Source organism: Salmo salar, chromosome 23, assembly GCF_965601325.2.
Source record: "Salmo salar chromosome 23, fSalSal1, whole genome shotgun sequence".
NCBI lineage: Eukaryota > Metazoa > Chordata > Actinopteri > Salmoniformes > Salmonidae > Salmo > Salmo salar.
Window position 1 is genome coordinate 8289731 of NC_138313.1, and position 17561 is coordinate 8307291.

General features: G+C 42.3%; 1 protein-coding gene across 3 annotated transcripts in view; it reads right to left on the bottom strand.

Annotated features, from left to right (window-relative positions):
- The window catches only part of pomgnt1 (protein O-linked mannose N-acetylglucosaminyltransferase 1 (beta 1,2-)), a 29098-nt gene extending 14529 nt beyond the window's left edge, over positions 1 to 14569 (bottom strand). The window contains exons 1-12 of one of the 3 annotated variants that reach the window (XM_014168768.3): positions 14371 to 14569; positions 11820 to 11984; positions 11604 to 11706; positions 11299 to 11414; positions 10951 to 11016; positions 10205 to 10318; positions 9876 to 9993; positions 8449 to 8547; positions 661 to 788; positions 483 to 553; positions 236 to 311; positions 31 to 114 (exon numbers count right to left, since the gene is read on the bottom strand). In XM_014168768.3, the coding sequence (XP_014024243.1) occupies positions 31 to 114; positions 236 to 311; positions 483 to 553; positions 661 to 788; positions 8449 to 8547; positions 9876 to 9993; positions 10205 to 10318; positions 10951 to 11016; positions 11299 to 11414; positions 11604 to 11706; positions 11820 to 11939 (1095 nt within the window). In that variant the 5' untranslated portion in view covers positions 11940 to 11984; positions 14371 to 14569. Of the gene's footprint in view, positions 1 to 30; positions 115 to 235; positions 312 to 482; positions 554 to 660; positions 789 to 8448; positions 8548 to 9875; positions 9994 to 10204; positions 10319 to 10950; positions 11017 to 11298; positions 11415 to 11603; positions 11707 to 11819; positions 12082 to 14370 lie in introns of all 3 variants that reach the window. The other 2 variants (XM_014168767.3, XM_014168769.3) reach the window with 2 other exon arrangements.
- Between the last annotated feature and the right edge of the window lie 2992 nt (positions 14570 to 17561).

Consider the following 17561-nt stretch of genomic DNA (forward strand, 5'->3'; position numbering starts at 1 on the left):
GACAAGTGAGTTGGCTGACAGACATCTCACCTGTGATACTCTGGCATTCTTGATGCTGATGGGAGTGTGTTGAACCCCCTTCAGTCCAAACAGCTCCACCACATCCATGGGCTCCTGTACGCACACACGCATGCACGCATGCACACATACGACTTTAAGCGCAATAAATGAAATGCCATACAGTTGAGAAGATGGTTAAGGAGGAGGGTGAAGATAAAGAGAAGGAACTCAGTACCTCATAGTATCCATCGATGAAGACTGTGACCATCTGTGGGTTGACCCCCTGGGCCGAGAGCAGAGACCTCAGCATCCTAACATGGAGAAGAAAGAGCTGGTCGTAATAATGATAAGACATCAGGCAGTCTTAGATTTCGGGTTTGCTATTTGGCCTCAGAAAACCAGCACTGATTTGTAAGATCAAAACAATGTTTCTGGTCTGAACCCTACTTTCAGATCCCTTCCCGTCAGAATCTCAGTCATACCTGTACAGATAGTTAGGTCTGTTCCCAGCGATGACCGCCACAGGAACATTGAACACATTGTTGTTGGGGAGCTAGAAAAAGGAGGGGGAGGGGGGACAGCTTGAGTTCAATCATCCAGATGGGCCCTTATAAAAAAGTAGTGCACTAAATAGGGTGCCATTTGGGACGTGAGCCTTACTGGGTCTGGGTTGAACTCAATGGGGGCCGGGTCCTTGCAGCTACAGATGCTGCCGTAGCCCTCCACCTTACTGCAGAAGAGTTTTCTCCTCCTGTTCAGCTCTGTGTCAGCCCAATGGCACTCTGCATCTGCAGGGGGAGAGAGGAGAATGGTACCCAATTATAATTAACTGACATCGAGTGTGGCATTCAGTATAAAGTACACATGACAAGTAGAAGGAGTTGAGATGGTGGTTGATATGGTGCAGGAGCATAAACCACCTTACAATGCATAGTGAAAGTATACACACCCCTTTCAGTCTTCACATTTTGCTGCCTCAAATTAGATTTAAAAAATGTACCGATTACACAACCTAGTCCACACTTCCAAAGTAAGACAAAATATTGAAAACTAATCTTCATAAAAAATGAAGATGTATTGATTGCATTTGCCTTCACACCTGTAAATCATTTTGAATAAGACTACCAACCTTGCACAACATAAATCAATTATTTTTCTCAAAATTGCTCAAGCTCAGTAAACTTGGTTGGGAATCATTGACGGACAGCAATATTTAAAAACCTGATTTTCAAGCAGATTAAAATCAGGACTGAGAATGCACCTTTCTGGAATACTCACCACCTCATGGAAAGCCATTCTGGTGTGACTTTGGTATTAACATTTGTGTAATTGTCCAGCTGAAAACCTAACCCTGGGATAGTGGAATTTTTCAGAAGACTACAGCAGGTTTTCCTCTAACTTTTGTAACTGGGCTCTGCTCCTCATATGTATTTTGATCCTGACAAACTTCCCAGTCCTTGCTGGTGACAAGAATACCCATAATATGATGCTGCCACCAAAATACTTAAAAGATACAGAGGATCAACAACACTGCATTCACGCCACATTACTGGCATGTATGATAAAGTGAAAAGAAGTGTTAGGTTCTAAATCAAGGGGGTCAAAGTACGGCCCGGATAAAAAAAAAAGTTGTACATTTGTTTTTTACCCCTTTTTTTGCAGTATCCAAATTGGTAGTTACAGTCTTGTTCCATCGCTGCAACTTCCGTACGGACTCAGGAGAGGCGAAGTTCGAGAGCCATGCGTCCTAAGAAACACGACCCAGCCAAGCCGTACTGCTTCTTGACACAATGCCCGCTTAACCCGGAAGCCAGCCGCACCAATGTTCGGAGGAAACACCGTACACCTGGCGACCGTGTCAGCATGCATGCGCCCGGCCCGCCACAGGAGTCGCTAAAGCACGATTGGACAAGGAAATCTCGGCCTGCCAAACGCTCTCTTAACCTGGACGATGCTGGGCCAATTGTGTGCCGCCTCACGCGTCTCCCAGTCACGGCCAGCTGTGACACAGTCTGGGATCGAACCCGGGTCTGTAGTGATGCAGTGCCTTAGACCGCTGCGTCACTCAGGAGTCCCCCGCAAATTGATTATAACAAACAATTAATCCCCCCAAAAATGCGGCCCTCCAGTGAATTTCTAAATCCCAATGTGGCTCTCGAGCCAAAAAGTTTGCCCACCCCTGTTCTAAATGAACCGAGTTAAAACTGATCGACAACTATAAAAGCTCAAACCAAGCTTATTCACCCAAAGGGTCGGACACCTAAACAGACAAAGACGTGTTGCTACCAGCATAGGTATATATACACCCCAATTTGGGTGCAATATCCTACTTCTCTCTTAACTTCTTGCCTAGCAATAAAGATGTAATGTTAAGCGATGCGGACAATAAATTGTTCCTTCTCCCTTAATGCGACCTGACCTCGGCATCCATTCCTCACTAAACCACATCTCTCCACCCTTATCAGTGCCTGCAACTATGTGATTGGAATGTATTGAGTAAAAGAAAGGCAAACTTAATTGCCCCAACCATATACATTCCTCCTCCAGATTAACTTCCGGTTTAGAAACCAGACTATGGCACTCCTCATTTCCATAGGATACCTGATAATTAACAATATTTCAAGTTTAGGAGTTAGAACCCATCAGAAGGAAGCCTGTGTTAAAAAAAAAATCCACTCCAAATCATCCATTCTGTTTGCAGCAAGGCCATTAAGTAATACTGAAAATAAATAAACGTTTGGACCTAAATTAAAAACCTCAGGTTTGGGTCAAATCCAATATAACAGAGTGAAAACTACTGTATTTTCAAGTATTGTGGTGGCAGCATCATGTTATAGGTATGCTTGTCAACAGCAGGGACTGGGAAGTTTGTCAGAAGCAAATTAAATATGAACGAAGCAAAGCCCAGGTAAAAAGTTATAGGAAACCCCACCTGTTTTGCTCTAGGATACCCACAAGCTTCACCTGAAGGCAGCCAGTTAAAAAAAAAAAAAAAATTTGTGGAAGCACATATGCAGTACACTGCTCAAAAAAAATAAAGGGAACACTAAAATAACACATCCTAGATCTGAATGAATGAAATAATCTTATTAAATACTTTTTTCTTTACATAGTTGAATGTAATGGAAATCCAATTTAATCAACCCATGGAGGTCTGGATTTGGAGTCACACTCAAAATTAAAGTGGAAAACCACACTACAGGCTGATCCAACTTTGATGTAATGTCCTTAAAACAAGTCAAAATGAGGCTCAGTAGTGTGTGTGGCCTCCACGTGCCTGTATGACCTCCCTACAACGCCTGGGCATGCTCCTGATGAGGTGGCGGATGGTCTCCTGAGGGATCTCCTCCCAGACCTGGACTAAAGCATCCACCAACTCCTGGACAGTCTGTGGTGCAACGTGGCGTTGGTGGATGGAGGGAGACATGATGTCCCAGATGTGCTCAATTGGATTCAGGTCTGGGGAACGGGCGGGCCAGTCCATAGCATCAATGCCTTCCTCTTGCAGGAACTGCTGACAGACTCCAGCCACATGAGGTCTAGCATTGTCTTGCATTAGGAGGAACCCAGGGCCAACCGCACCAGCATACGGTCTCACAAGGGGTCTGAGGATCTCATCTCGGTACCTAATGGCAGTCAGGCTACCTCTGGCGAGCACATGGAGGGCTGTGCGGCCCCCCCAAAGAAATGCCACCCCACACCATGACTGACCCACCGCCAAACCGGTCATGCTGGAGGATGTTGCAGGCAGCAGAACGTTCTCCACGGCGTCTCCAGACTGTCACGTCTGTCACGTGCTCAGTGTGAACCTGCTTTCATCTGTGAAGAGCACAGGGCGCCAGTGGCGAATTTGCCAATCTTGGTGTTCTCTGGCAAATGCCAAACGTCCTGCACGGTGTTGGGCTGTAAGCACAACCCCCACCTGTGGGCGTCGGGCCCTCATACCACCCTCATGGAGTCTGTTTCTGACCGATGGAGCAGACACATACACATTTGTGGCCTGCTGGAGGTCATTTTGCAGGGCTCTGGCAGTGCTCCTCCTGCTCCTCCTTGCACAAAGGCGGAGGTAGCGGTCCCGCTGCTGGGTTGTTGCCCTCCTACTGCCTCCTCCACATCTCCTGATGTACTGGCCTGTCTCCTGGTAGCGCCTCCATGCTCTGGACACTACGCTGACAGACACAGCAAACCTTCTTGCCACAGCTCGCATTGATGTGCCATCCTGGATGAGCTGCACTACCTGAGCCACTTGTGTGGGTTGTAGACTCCGTCTCATGCTACCACTAGAGTGAAAGCACCGCCAGCATTCAAAAGTGACCAAAACATCAGCCAGGAAGCATAGGAACTGAGAAGTGGTCTGTGGTCACCACCTGCAGAACCACTCCTTTATTGGGGGTGTCTTGCTAATCGCCTATAATTTCCACCTGTTGTCTATTCCCTTTGCACAACAGCATGTGAAATTTATTGTCAATCAGTGTTGCTTCCTAAGTGGACAGTTTGATTTCACAGAAGTGTGATTGACTTGGTGTTACATTGTGTTGTTTAAGTGTTCCCTTTATTTTTTTGAGCAGTGTAGTTTAGTGCAAAAAAAAATACAAACAAAAAATAGAACAGCCTAACCTTTCAGCCTATAAGTACCTGCTGAAGAACGTTGCCGGGCGTCTACTTCAGCATATGCATCAGATGCATATCAAACCACAAGGTGTGCAAACATCGACATCCAATGCTTGCAAAAGTAGAAACAAAGTAGAAACAAAAAAGATAACCAAGTGAGCAGGTGAATTTTTTTTGCCGTATTCCTAAACAAAAGCACCAGTGCATGAGCAATTGTAAAGGATGAAATGCATAAAGAAATATTTGTGGAAATATATTAATCACAAGATATAAGTCATTTGTTGAGTGTATCGGACACTATTGTGCCCTTATACCTGCGCTTTTAAGCATCGTCTTCTCTTTATGCGTCGGGTCCACAGTCAGCAACGTCAATTTTAAGCTCAATTTCCAATCCTCCAACTCATAAATTCTGCAGCATTTGCAATGCTGTCAGTGTATCAATTAGTTTGGTTCGGCTTGCCATTGTGAACGACACGCGTTGTATGTTGTGCTGTGTCCGATTTGACTCTGAGGAGAGATTATATACACCATTTCCAGGCTTTCATAATCAAATAAATTACACCGCCCACAATTCTTCATCATCATCATTACACTATTGTTCTAAATTCAATCATCCTCTTCCCTCTCAACATTCAGATCAATCAAATTGAAATCACCCTCATCATTCAGCTCATTGAAGTCACATGCACCATTGTCAGTTCTGGTTTCTATCGCCCACTCATCCATTGAAGACAAAAAAGCATATTTTATTAAGTTACTAGTTTTTGCTAAGTAGTCAAAGCACTGCTGCCGCGTGAGTGGTCATGTGCTGAACGCATTGACAGCACGGATACTCTTGGAAAAAGTTACATTTGAAAATGGAGCTGCACCTCTTGAATTTTGCATTATTTGACAAAGGTAAGTGTCAGAGCAAATTCTGCAGTTTCTTTCTGATACTATATAGAAATGAAAATGTTTTACCTGCATGTGATTTGATAAAGTGATGCTCCTTTCCCTGCATCTGTCAATTACAAGATGCACCTCTCTCTTCATGTACGATTTGACAACTGATATTGTCCATTTAATCTTGTCTATAGGCCAACCATTATTATGTGTGAAATTTTCTTCGGTATAGTTTAGGTCAATGGAGGCTGCTGATGGTAGGATGGCTCATAATAATGGCTGGAATGGAGCAAAAAGATGGAATGGCATCAATACATGGAAACCATGTGTTTATTCCCCCTATTCCGCTCCAGCCATTACCACGTCCTCCCCAAATAAGGTGCCACCAACCTCCTGTGGTTTAGGTGTAGTTTCGATGGGCCGGCTGGGCAGGCTGACTGGCATCGTTTGTTTCCTGCTCATCAACTTGGATAGAGTCAAGGATATGTTTTGCAATATTTTAAAAGACCTACTGCAACACGTAGCATGTTTTTGTGTCCCTTACAATAAATGTGATTAGCAATAGTTATAGTAAATAAAACAGTCCCATAACAGCTTATTTTTATAACGTAAAACAGAATGATATCAACCAGCAAGGCACGTGGTCAAATTATTTGCTGCTGATAAATAAAACCATCATTACACTATTGTCATTCTAAATTAAATCAAAGAAAGCCATATCTCAGACTGGCCAATAAAAAGAAAAGATTAAGATGGGCAAAAGAACACAGACACCGGAACTCTGCCTAGAAGGCCAGCATCCCGGAGTCGCCTCTTCACTGTTGACGTTGAGACTGGTGTTTTGTGGGTACTATTTAATGAAGCTGCCAGTTGAAAACTTGTGAGGCGTCTGTTTCTCAAACTAGACAACAATGTACTTGTCCTCTTGCTCAGTTGTGTACCGGGGCCTCCCACTCCTCTTTCTATTCTGGTTAGAGCCAGTTTGCGCTGTTCTGTGAAGGGAGTAGTACACAGCGTTGTACGAGATCTTCAATTTATCGCATGGAATAGCCTTCATTTCTCAGAACAAGAATAGACTGATAAATTTCAGAAGAAAGTATTTGTTTCTGGCCATTTTGAGTCTGTAATCGAACCCACAAATGCTAATGCTCCAGATACTCAACAAGTCTAAAGAAGGACAGTTTTATTGCTTCTTTAAGTTTCAGTTTTCAGCTGTGCTAACATAATTGCAAAAGGGTTTTCTAATGATCAATTAGCCTTTTAAAATGATAAACTTGGATTAGCTAACACAACGTGCTATTGGAACACAGGAGTGATGGTTGCTGATGATGGTCTATGTAGATATTCCATTAAAAAATAAAACGTTTTTAAATCTTCCATTTCCAGTTACAATAGTCATTTACAACATTAACAATGTCTCCACTGTATTTCTGATCAATTTAATGTTTGTTTTTTTAAAGTGCTTTTCATTCAAAAACAAGGACATTTCTAAGTGATCCCAAAGTTTTGAACGGTAGTGTATTTTGGGGGGGGGGGCCTACAATTTTAAATCAAATAGATACATGATCCTTGGTATGAGCATCTTAAAACAATTCCCCCCCAGCTTAGACTAGAGGGTTGAAGCCGTTGCATAGTTTAATTGCTGTGATAGGAAAAAACTGAGGATGGATCAACAACATTGTAGTTACTCCACAATACTAACCTAATTGACAGAGAGAAAAGGAGGAAGCCTGTACAGAATAAAAATATTCCAAAACATGCATTCTGTTTGCAACGCGGCACTAAAGTAATACCGCAAAACATGTGGCAAAGCAATTCACTTTTTGTCCTGAATACAAAGTGTTATGTTTGGGGGAAATCCAAAACATTACTGAGTAGCACTCTCCATATTTTCAAGCATGGTGATGGCTGCATCATACTATGGGTATGCTTGTAATCGTTAAGGACTAGGGAGTTTTTCAGGATAAAATAAACCTAATGGAGCTAAGCACAGGCAAAATCCAAGAGGAAAACCTGGTTCAGTCTGCTTTGCTGTATTTTGTGTCGATCGTTGACCAAAAAATTACAATTAAATCAATTTTAATCCCACTTTGTAACAACAAAATGAGGAAAAAGCCATGGGGTATGAATACTACTCTAACTCAATTACCTCGTATCCCTGTACATCGACTCGGTACTGGTACCCCATGTGTACTGCCAAGTTATCGTTACTCATTGTATATTTGACGGGTTATTATTTTTGTATTTCTCTCAGCATTGTTGGGAAGGGCCCACAACTAAGTATTTCACTGTTAGTCTACACCTGTTTAGAAAGCGTGACAAATACAATTTGATTTGAAAGCCTAACTCAAGAATAGTTGTATTTTTCAGAGGGACAATTACACACATTTTAATGCCAAAGACAGACCAGAATGGCTTTCCAAGAGCTGGTGAGATGTTCCTGAATGGTCCAGTCTCAGTCCTGACTTAAATCTGCTTGAAGATTAGAGACAAGGTTTGAATATTGCTGTCCATCAAAGGTTCCCAACCATATTTACTGAGCTTGAGCCATTTTTGACAAGAACAATTGATATACATTGCCTTAAGAGTTGTGCAAGATTGGTAGAATCTTATTCAAAATTATTCCGTTTTTAAAAGAAGCTTCCACTATGGGGTGAGAAGACATATGCAATCAACACATCTTGATTTTCATATGGAAAATGTTATCTTATTTTTCTTTCACTTTGAAAGTGTGGAGTAGGTTATGAAGATCAGTAGAACAAAATTCTAATGTAACCCCTTTAAAGATAGATTTTTAAGGCAGCAAAATGTGAAGACTGCACAAGGGTTGGGTAGACTTTCACCATCGACTGTATATTTGAGATCATTTCTCTTAATAGCTGCATATAAAGGATGATTGGTCATTGTTGAGCAAGGTGAGGAGGGAGTAGAGGGGATGGGAGGCTAGGTAGGTACCTTCCGAAGCAGTGAGCTGCACCTCAGTCTTCAGTAGAACAGGATCTCCCCAGGTGGACAGGGCTGGGGACTTGGAGTGTTTCTCACCATACAACTGACCTGAAAACAAACATCCCAAGCAGCTCATCATCAACACGCCCACATCGCATGACACACAAATGGACAAAAACTATGATAAAACGATAAGAAAAATTCATAACATTTCACAATGCAGCTGCGCTGCTGCCAGCAGCGGTTTGGGTCTCACAGTGCATCCCTATCAGATGGATAAGCATTGCACCTGTACTACCATTACTGTTGTAATGGTAGTACAGGTAGCCAAGAGGTTAGAACGTTGGGCCAGTAACCGAAACGTTGCTGGATCGAAACCCCAAGCTGACCAAGGTAAACATCTGTCGTTCCGCCCCTGAACAAGGCTGTTAACCCACCGTTCCTAGGCCGTCACTGTAAATAAAAATGTGTTCTTAACTGACTTGCCTAGTTAAATAAAGGTTAAATTAAGTTAGATATTTTTTTAAATACCATTACTGTACCTCAATTCCACCTCGCAAAGTTTGCATTTACTTCTCGAGGTATTGCCATACAGGAATTCACTAAGGTCGCTTGCCTGTCTCTGGCATTTTTCCAACTTAAAGACAATGATGTAGTGGTGGAGCCGATACTCCCGGTGTCGACTCCCATTTCTGAATATCAAGATTCGATTCCGCTAGGAATTAGTACGGCAACTAATCAAACGCTTGCATATTTTATAGCGAACTAGCGAGGAACGGAGAGAGAGAGGGGAGGGGCACAGTACAGGCAGGTCGGCCACCAGGCAGACAGTCAGGACCGTGCACTAGGCCCATCTTCAATACATTAAAAAAAGCTGTATCTCGCAATGCAATATGTTGCAATTTCACGCAACTTCAGTAAAGCAGGGCTTATCATCAATGAATAGCTTAGAATATTCTACATGCAACAGACCAAAGACTGAACACACTCACATTATTATTGAAGAGAAAGAGCAGGCGAGCCAGCGCATGGGAGAGAGAGGAGGGGGCAGGCAGAAATAATTAATCTATACCTTGCAATGTCAAGGTATGCCTTGCAAATTCACCAAAGTAGCCTTACGTTCGCTTCTTCCTCTCTGGTTTTACTTAAATTACAACTTTCCCCAGGCCTTTATAGCCGGTCATCAAGTTAGGCTATAACACGTTTTGTGATAACTGCACTTTGATTTACATTTTGTGGAGCAAAAAAAAGTCTTTGGTTAGGGATTTTTCTTAACGTAAAGATCCCAATTTCATTTAAACGTTTACACCCCTAGCTTTAACTGCCATTTGTGTGAAAATTGATCTCTGTGTGTGTGTGTGTGTGTGTGTGTGTGTGTGTGTGTGGTGTGTGTGTGTGTGTGTGTTTCAAGAGTGAGTGAACATCTGTTCCTATACCTCCTTTCTTCACCACCAAGGTCCACATGTCTCTCCAGCTGAGGTTGAGGCCCGCCTGGCTCCCAAGCCCCTTCAGCAGGTTTTTAGCAGACTCTTTCAGGTGGAACGTCCCCTCATCCTAAAGGTAAACAATACAACACAAACAGACAGACACAAAACACTGCATCGTCAGGCTAATTAATTAGCCTTACTCTACATTAGCCCATTTAGCGCATCAAGGTTATTGCATGCAAATACAATAGCTTTGATGCAAGTCACTACTAGTGCATCAAGAACTAGCTTATACTATAATATATGCAAAGCCGGAAGGGAGTTAGTGAGTGACTCACCTTGATGGTGAAGATGAGGACCCTGCCACGCGTCACCATGTTGAGGAAGAGGATCATGGCCTCGTCCTCATGGGGAGAGTAGGTGTCAAATATCCTCTTGGCCATCACATGGCCCTGCACACACACAACAAAGTGACATTTATGCTGCAGACCTACAAATAGACCTTGTCTAGAGAGGAGAGGTTGGTTTAGCAATAGGGCGATTCCACAGTAACAAACTGAGACGAGATTTTTCACTTTAAAAATGTTAAACTATAAACCAATGACTGCAAAGTTAAACCATACTTTTAACAATTTCCACTGAACATTTTACAAAAACACATTTACTTGGAGAACAAGGCAAATGAAAAGTTTGGTAACTGAATGACGGTACAAACATCCAAAACCATTGTCTTAACAAACTTCGTATCTTAACTGTTGCTCAAGTAAAAGTGTTTCAGCAAAACGTGGGAATTGTTCAAAGTAGACCTTGTGCGTACAGTTGTGTGGTTTGTTTAACTTTGCAATGATTGGTTTTTGTTTGACATTTTAAAGTGAAAAAACCTGAGTCTCTGTATCACTCTTACCATGGAATTGCCTACTACCAAGACTAGTAGTTTCATCTCACTATGTTATCGACATGTTGCGGTTCATGAATGCTTGAAAAACAAAGGCTAAATTGAAACACTGCTCACAAGTGCAGAGAAAAAAAAAACCCCACCAGTTTCAGTGTGTCTCTAGGTGAAGAGTCAGAAATGCTTACTTACTGTAGCCTGGTTGAGGACTATCACGTGAATGCCTCGGCCCTGCTCCCGCATTTCATCCTCCAACACCTGGAGAGGGACACACAGACAACACAAGCACCTTCCAATATCAATAGTTACATCATAATCACACTATGAAACCCAGTTTATAGGACACACATCAACAATAAACCAGATTCACACTAGAGCCAGACTGCGCTGGCTCAGATCTTTTTCAATTCAATTTCTTTTTAAACATGGTCTTTTCCAGAGACTACGGACGATATGTACCTAGGCCAGTGCAGTTCAGCTGGGTTTGGCTCAGTAGTGTGAAAAGGGTAGGCTTATAGTGAAATGCCTACAAGTACTCACAGTGGTGCCGTCCACTGCCACATAGACTTTGGAGCGGCTGGAGTACACCTCAATGTCCAGGACCTTCCTACCGCTCGCTGTCTTGCGCGGGGTCTCCATGTTGGGCAGGGCGTCGTCTTTAAACGAGCACGGGAAAGTTCAGACATTTTGAATTGTGGAACGTTGCTTCATAAGTTGACATAACATTGCTCAGCAGTATGAATTCCATAGATCAACAACTTTGTTAGGCTATAGTAAGTGAGAAACAGCTTTTTACATGGAAAATGGAAAAGTGTGAAAGAAATGGAAGAATTGACAAGACTTACCATACTCCTGCACTGCCTCTTCCTCATTGGCTACTCTTCTTGTGTCTAAGATTAGTTTGATATTTACAATGACTGTGACCAGCAGAAATAGAACCGCTCCAGCCTGCACAGAGGAAAAAGTCAAGTTGATTTCTCAAAAACACCTCAAATGTAGGCTTACCAAAAGTGACAGTGAATGGTAGCTGAACTGGCAAAACAACATGTATCTGGGTTCACCTGGCAGCCTCGGCGGAGAGCTCGCTTGTTAGTTAATTTGTACTTCCAGGTGAGATAGAGGCTCCGTTGCTGGCGAGGGATGAACGGTTTTGCGCGAGGATTCGGTGTCCAGGTGTCCATCCCTGACTGTGGCACGGGACTGCAAACCCTCTCCACCTCCTGCTGCTGAGCACGTTACAACAATAACGCATATGCCTACACAGCATCCAGTCCAAGCTGATGACCAGTTGCAGTGACTAATTAGTTGCAATCACCTCTTCATCTTGAAAGCAGAGAGAGCAGAAGTTGAAGGATGCAGTAGCTAGCTAGTTTATGTGCACAGTTAGCGAACGGTAGCATAAACAACAAATATTTGATTGTGCAAAACAATTGTTGACAACAAACATAACATGGCTAGTAGTATAACTAATTACTAGCTAACACACCAAGATAATTCAAATGAACTAATGAAGGATATATAAAAAAGGTGCTTTTTTTTTGTGTTTTTTTTTTAAAACACCCCCACAGGTTCATCACACCCATAGATACTGTATTTGGCTAGCTAGGAGGTCTTAATGTTTCTGCTAGCAAAACTAACAAAGATGTCACTTTCCTATGGTAATGAGGAAACCTTTAAAATAAAAGCCTGTATTTCAAAACATTGCAAGGTGGCCAACTCATTGAAAATATATTACATTTTAATCAATGTTGAAGAATGCAAGAAGGAATTTATGATTCAAATAACCAACTCATCATCGAGCTTTGATCATTCGAATCAGCCGTATAGTGCTAGGGCAAAAACCAATACGTGCACTGGGGGATTGAGGGGGGGGAAATCAACCATCAACCCCAGCAAGCATTACAAGACGGTCTTACCGAGACAGATCTCGAATAATGAGGTGAGAAGTTGTTTCATTTGCATAAAATAATTAGTGTCACAAAAACTTGGCATTCATCTCTAAATATAATGTGCATCCTTTTCTTTCAGTTTGTGCTGGTGGTTCCCACCTTGGTGCCTTAGTGGATGGCACTGTGCCGATGCCAAATCCTTGACTTCCCAAAATATCTAAAGTACCAGGAGCAGCTAGCATTGGAGTATCAATGCCAAGCACGGGAGCTGGGTGTGACTTACAGAAGGGCTCACCGTGCCTCTGGTGCCACGATAAAGTACACCTGAGTGATGATTATGCCAATTTTGACACTTCGTTCGAGGAACTGCGGTGCATGGGTGCAACTTTGACTTCTGGGAGTGGAAGTAATGCTGGCCAGATCTCCAGGACTACCAATTCTAGTGGACCCCATTAGTACCCTAGCCTCAAGCCTCACCTGTTGGCCCACCTGCTTATACTTATGCTGGGATCCTAAGTGTAAGATTTATTTGTAAAAAAATATATCTTTAACCCAATATGTAATACATATACAGTGACTTGCATTGTGGCCAATGTAATGGGTGGCATATAAGGTCAGCAACACTACGTATTATTCAGTGCCCCATGAAATAACACCATATATAGTTTCTACAGACCCTAGAGTACTCCCAACCCCACTTTAACAAAGCAGTTATTTTTATGTAGGCCAATATGTAATTTATAGGCCTACAGTTAATTCATTGGACCACTGGAATGGGTGGATTTGAAAGTGCTGCTGGGTATGTAAACCTCAGTCCCCCAAGAAATAACACCATATTTACAGACCCTAGGGAGTAATCCCAACCCTACTTTTACATCGGCAGAGACTTTTTTTCTCTATAAGCCAATATTTAATTCATATGCAGCGTATTGCATATCAGTGAATGGAATGAGGGGGAACAAGGAGTCACCAGCACGCTCTATTAAACCCTTTGCCCAACACAATAGACCAATTCATGTTTTGTAGACTATGGAGTAGTTCCAATCACATATATATTTGTATTTTATTAAAAGTGTATTTCTTTACATATATAACCTTTATTTAACTAGGCAACATATAGCCTTACATAATAGCTTTCAACATACTAGTACTGGTGTACACTTTCTACAGAAATGCAGGTATAAATAATACAATATAAAAAATAAAAGTTGGTCAAATGTTCCATTAATTTAGCCTTAAAACATGCTTAAAACTATAATGTTGATTTCATGGATGGTCAGTCCTTGCATCCATAACTCCGTCAATTAAGTTGAGAGTTGAACACTTCTCCAGACCCATCCCTTCCCTGTTTCAGTAAAAAAGCTGTGGGGACTACGCTTTGTTATCGTTTCAACTTCTGATTGCCGCTTTTGTTGCAACGCTGTGAAAACAGTTATATTGCACTAGAGTGGGAAAAAAACGATATTGCCAAAGTTTAGCATATCTTTGTATGGGGACTCTTATTTTGAATAAATATCCGCGATCATCCTGCCAGAATAATATCCTGCTGCCAGGACAACGGTAATGAGGTTTTAACACACCAATGCAGCTAACATTAGCTGACTAGCTAACGGTAACATGAGCACTCGTTGCCGACTGGTTGTCTGATATGTATCTAGTTGCGTAACAACTCATGTTAAATTGTAGTATCTATCTAGCTAGCAAGTAATAACTCAACACTTACGCCGGCCGTAGCTTGCAGGACAACCGCGGGAGTTGCTTTTGTGTAAATGGAAGCTGTCTATCGGCTGCCAACTGCTAGACTGACGACTCTCACACTAAATTCTTCCGCTGCTCTGTCGGTCGCTAGTCTCGCAAAGCCCCCTGATCCTGCGAGCTTTAGTGACGTGAGTTCATGAACGATTCGTTCTTCTTCTTCTTCCTCAAATTTGTATTGGCGTATCGCAACCGTGGGGTGTTTACACCGCCTCCTACTGTATTGGAGTGTGAGTGTAACAGTACTCTTGCGTTGTGTACAATCAATCATCGACACGAACCAACTTGTAGCACCAGTCATGGAGATTTATTCTGATAGAAACAGCACGTCATGCAATGCACGGCTTCCCATCTAACTCTGCACTCACGCACTACGATAGAAATAAGCTGAAACATTTTTATGTAATTCATTTCATTATTCTTTTGGCCAAATTTCATATTCACAAATGTAAATTTAAAAACAAAACACCACATTTTCTTACCTTACAAAAAGAAATTGAACTGTATTTTAAGACAATAAAATACTCTACTAACAAAAAAGTTGTTAGAATAATAAGTGTATGTATGTCCCTTAGGGTCCTTGTGTAATGTGATATTGTACCCTATCCCAATTGTCCTTTGTATATTATTTATATATACTTGGGTTCCCACATGTACTTCCAGTATTGATTTGTTGTTAATAAAAAATGTAAATAAAATACTTTTTGGGGTTTTAACTCTGCACTCACGCACGCTGGTTTGGTGCTTGTTCATTGGGCAACATAGTTACCAAAATAATACTGCAATTACAATATACAATCTACTATTTTTAACAATGTACCTGATAGAAACAGCACAAAATTGCACGGCTCACCCTCCAACTCTGCACTCACACACTGTACAAAATGTACGAATCTCCACTACCAGACACAGTAAGTTGCTAGCTAGCATTAGCTAGATATGCAAAATATGCAAAGAATATGAAGAAAAAAACGCTGCATCTTGTGTAATGTTCTAATAACATTTACAAACGAATTGATATAAATTGTACATTCAAATCATCACTTGGGAGTATAAAAATCCATTTTGACGTACAGTGCTTTGCAACCAACAATTTACCGCTGGTTTGGTGCTTATTCACTGGGACGATTCTAACTGAAACATCCTCCCTCGTAAGTAAGCCACACAAACCAGCCAATAAGAGATGCCATGTTGAGTAGGTGAAGGCAAGACAAAAAAACAACATTGGCTTAACAATAAAGTGGCAAGGGGAATCACCAATATAACCCTGTTACATGAGGCCATTCACAGCCTACCTATTCTTCTTATGTAGCACTGTTTCCACCTACCGTTCTGGCGTGTAAGTTCATTTTATGGAGCGAAATAGCTGCCAAATGGTTGAACGTACCCCAGCTAGCACAGTCGATCTTGGCCGATTCCGGCTGAGTCAGACTCGGCGACATCATGTGGCCCGAGTCTGGGCCGCCTTATGCAGTATTACTTATGGCTAGGATTCAGGGATTGAGCTCGGGCCGATTCCGGTGTGAGTTATCTGGCCCAAATGTATTACTTGGGTCTCGGGCCGATTGGGGCTACTCTCTGGCAGATGATTACATGGGCTGCTTTATATAACATTTAATTATTTACTTATTTTTTCCATATTTTCTCATTGTTCCTGTGATCAATTTTTTTAAATTAAAATTTCAATTAAATTCTTTAAGAGTCTTATTTTGTACATAATAGTTCTGCCACCGTCTCTTATGACTGTAAAGAGCTTCTGGATATCAAAACAGCGATTACTCATCTCAAACTGGACCAAAATAAATTATTTAACGAGTCGGATGCGAAGGATTTACTCCAGATACCCGACCAGGCCCAAATCCCTGTGAAGAGAAGACGCAGATATCAGTATTTGTTCTTAACTGACTTGCCTAGGTCAACAAAGGTTAAATAAAAACATTAAAAAAATACAATTGTGCAACAAGAGGGGGGGGGGAAAAACTCTAGACCACCTTTACTCCACACACAGAGACGCGTACAAAGCACTCCCTCGCCCTCCATTTGGCAAATCTGAACATAATTCTATCCTCCTGATTCCTGCTTACAAGCAAAAATTAAAGCAGGAAGCACCAGTGACTCGCTCAATACGGAAGTGGTCAGATGACGCAGATATAAGCTACAGGACTGTTTTGCTCGCACAGACTGGAATATGGCATTGAAAGGTTACCACATTAGTCACCGGCTTCATCAATAAGTGCATTGATGACATTGTCCCCACAGTGACCGTACGTACATACCTCAACCAGAAGCCATGGATTACAGGCAACAGCCGTACTGAGCTAAAGGGTAGAGCTGCAGCTTTCAAGGAGCGGGACTAAAACCCGGACACTTATAAGAAATCACACTATGCCCTCCGACGAACCATCAAACAGGCAAAGCGTCAATCTTACAGGACTAAGATTGAATCCTACTACACCGGCTCCGACGCTCATCGGATGTGGCAGGGCTTGCAAACTTTTACGGACTACAAAGGGAAGCACAGCCGCAAGCTGCCCAGTGACACTAGCCTACCAGATGAGCTAAATGACTTCTATGTGCGCTTCGAGGCAAGCAACACTGAAGCATGCATGAGAACACCAGCTGTTCCGGATGACTGTGTGATCACGCTCTCCATAGCCAATGTGAGCAAGACAATCATAAACAAGTCAACATTCAGAGACAGATTACCAGGTTGTGTACTCCGAGCATGCACGGACGAACTGGCAAGTGTCTTCACTGACATTTTCAACCTCTCCCTGACCAAGTCTGTAATACTAACATGTTTGAAGCAAACTACCATAGTCCATGTGCCCAAGAACACTAAGGTAAGCTGCCTAAATTACTACTGACCCATAGCACTCACGTCTGTAGCCATGAAGTACTTTGAAAGGCTGGTCATGGCTCACAACACCATTATTCCAGAAACCCGAAACCCACTCAAATTTGCATACCACCCCAACAGATCCACAGATGATGCAATTTCTATTGCACTACACACTGCCCTTTCCCACCTGTACAAAAGGAACACCTACTTGACAATGCTATTCATTGACTACAGTTCAGTGTTCAACACGATAGTGCCCTCAAAGCTCATCACTAAGCTAAGGACCCTGGGACTAAACACCTCCCTCTGCAACTGGA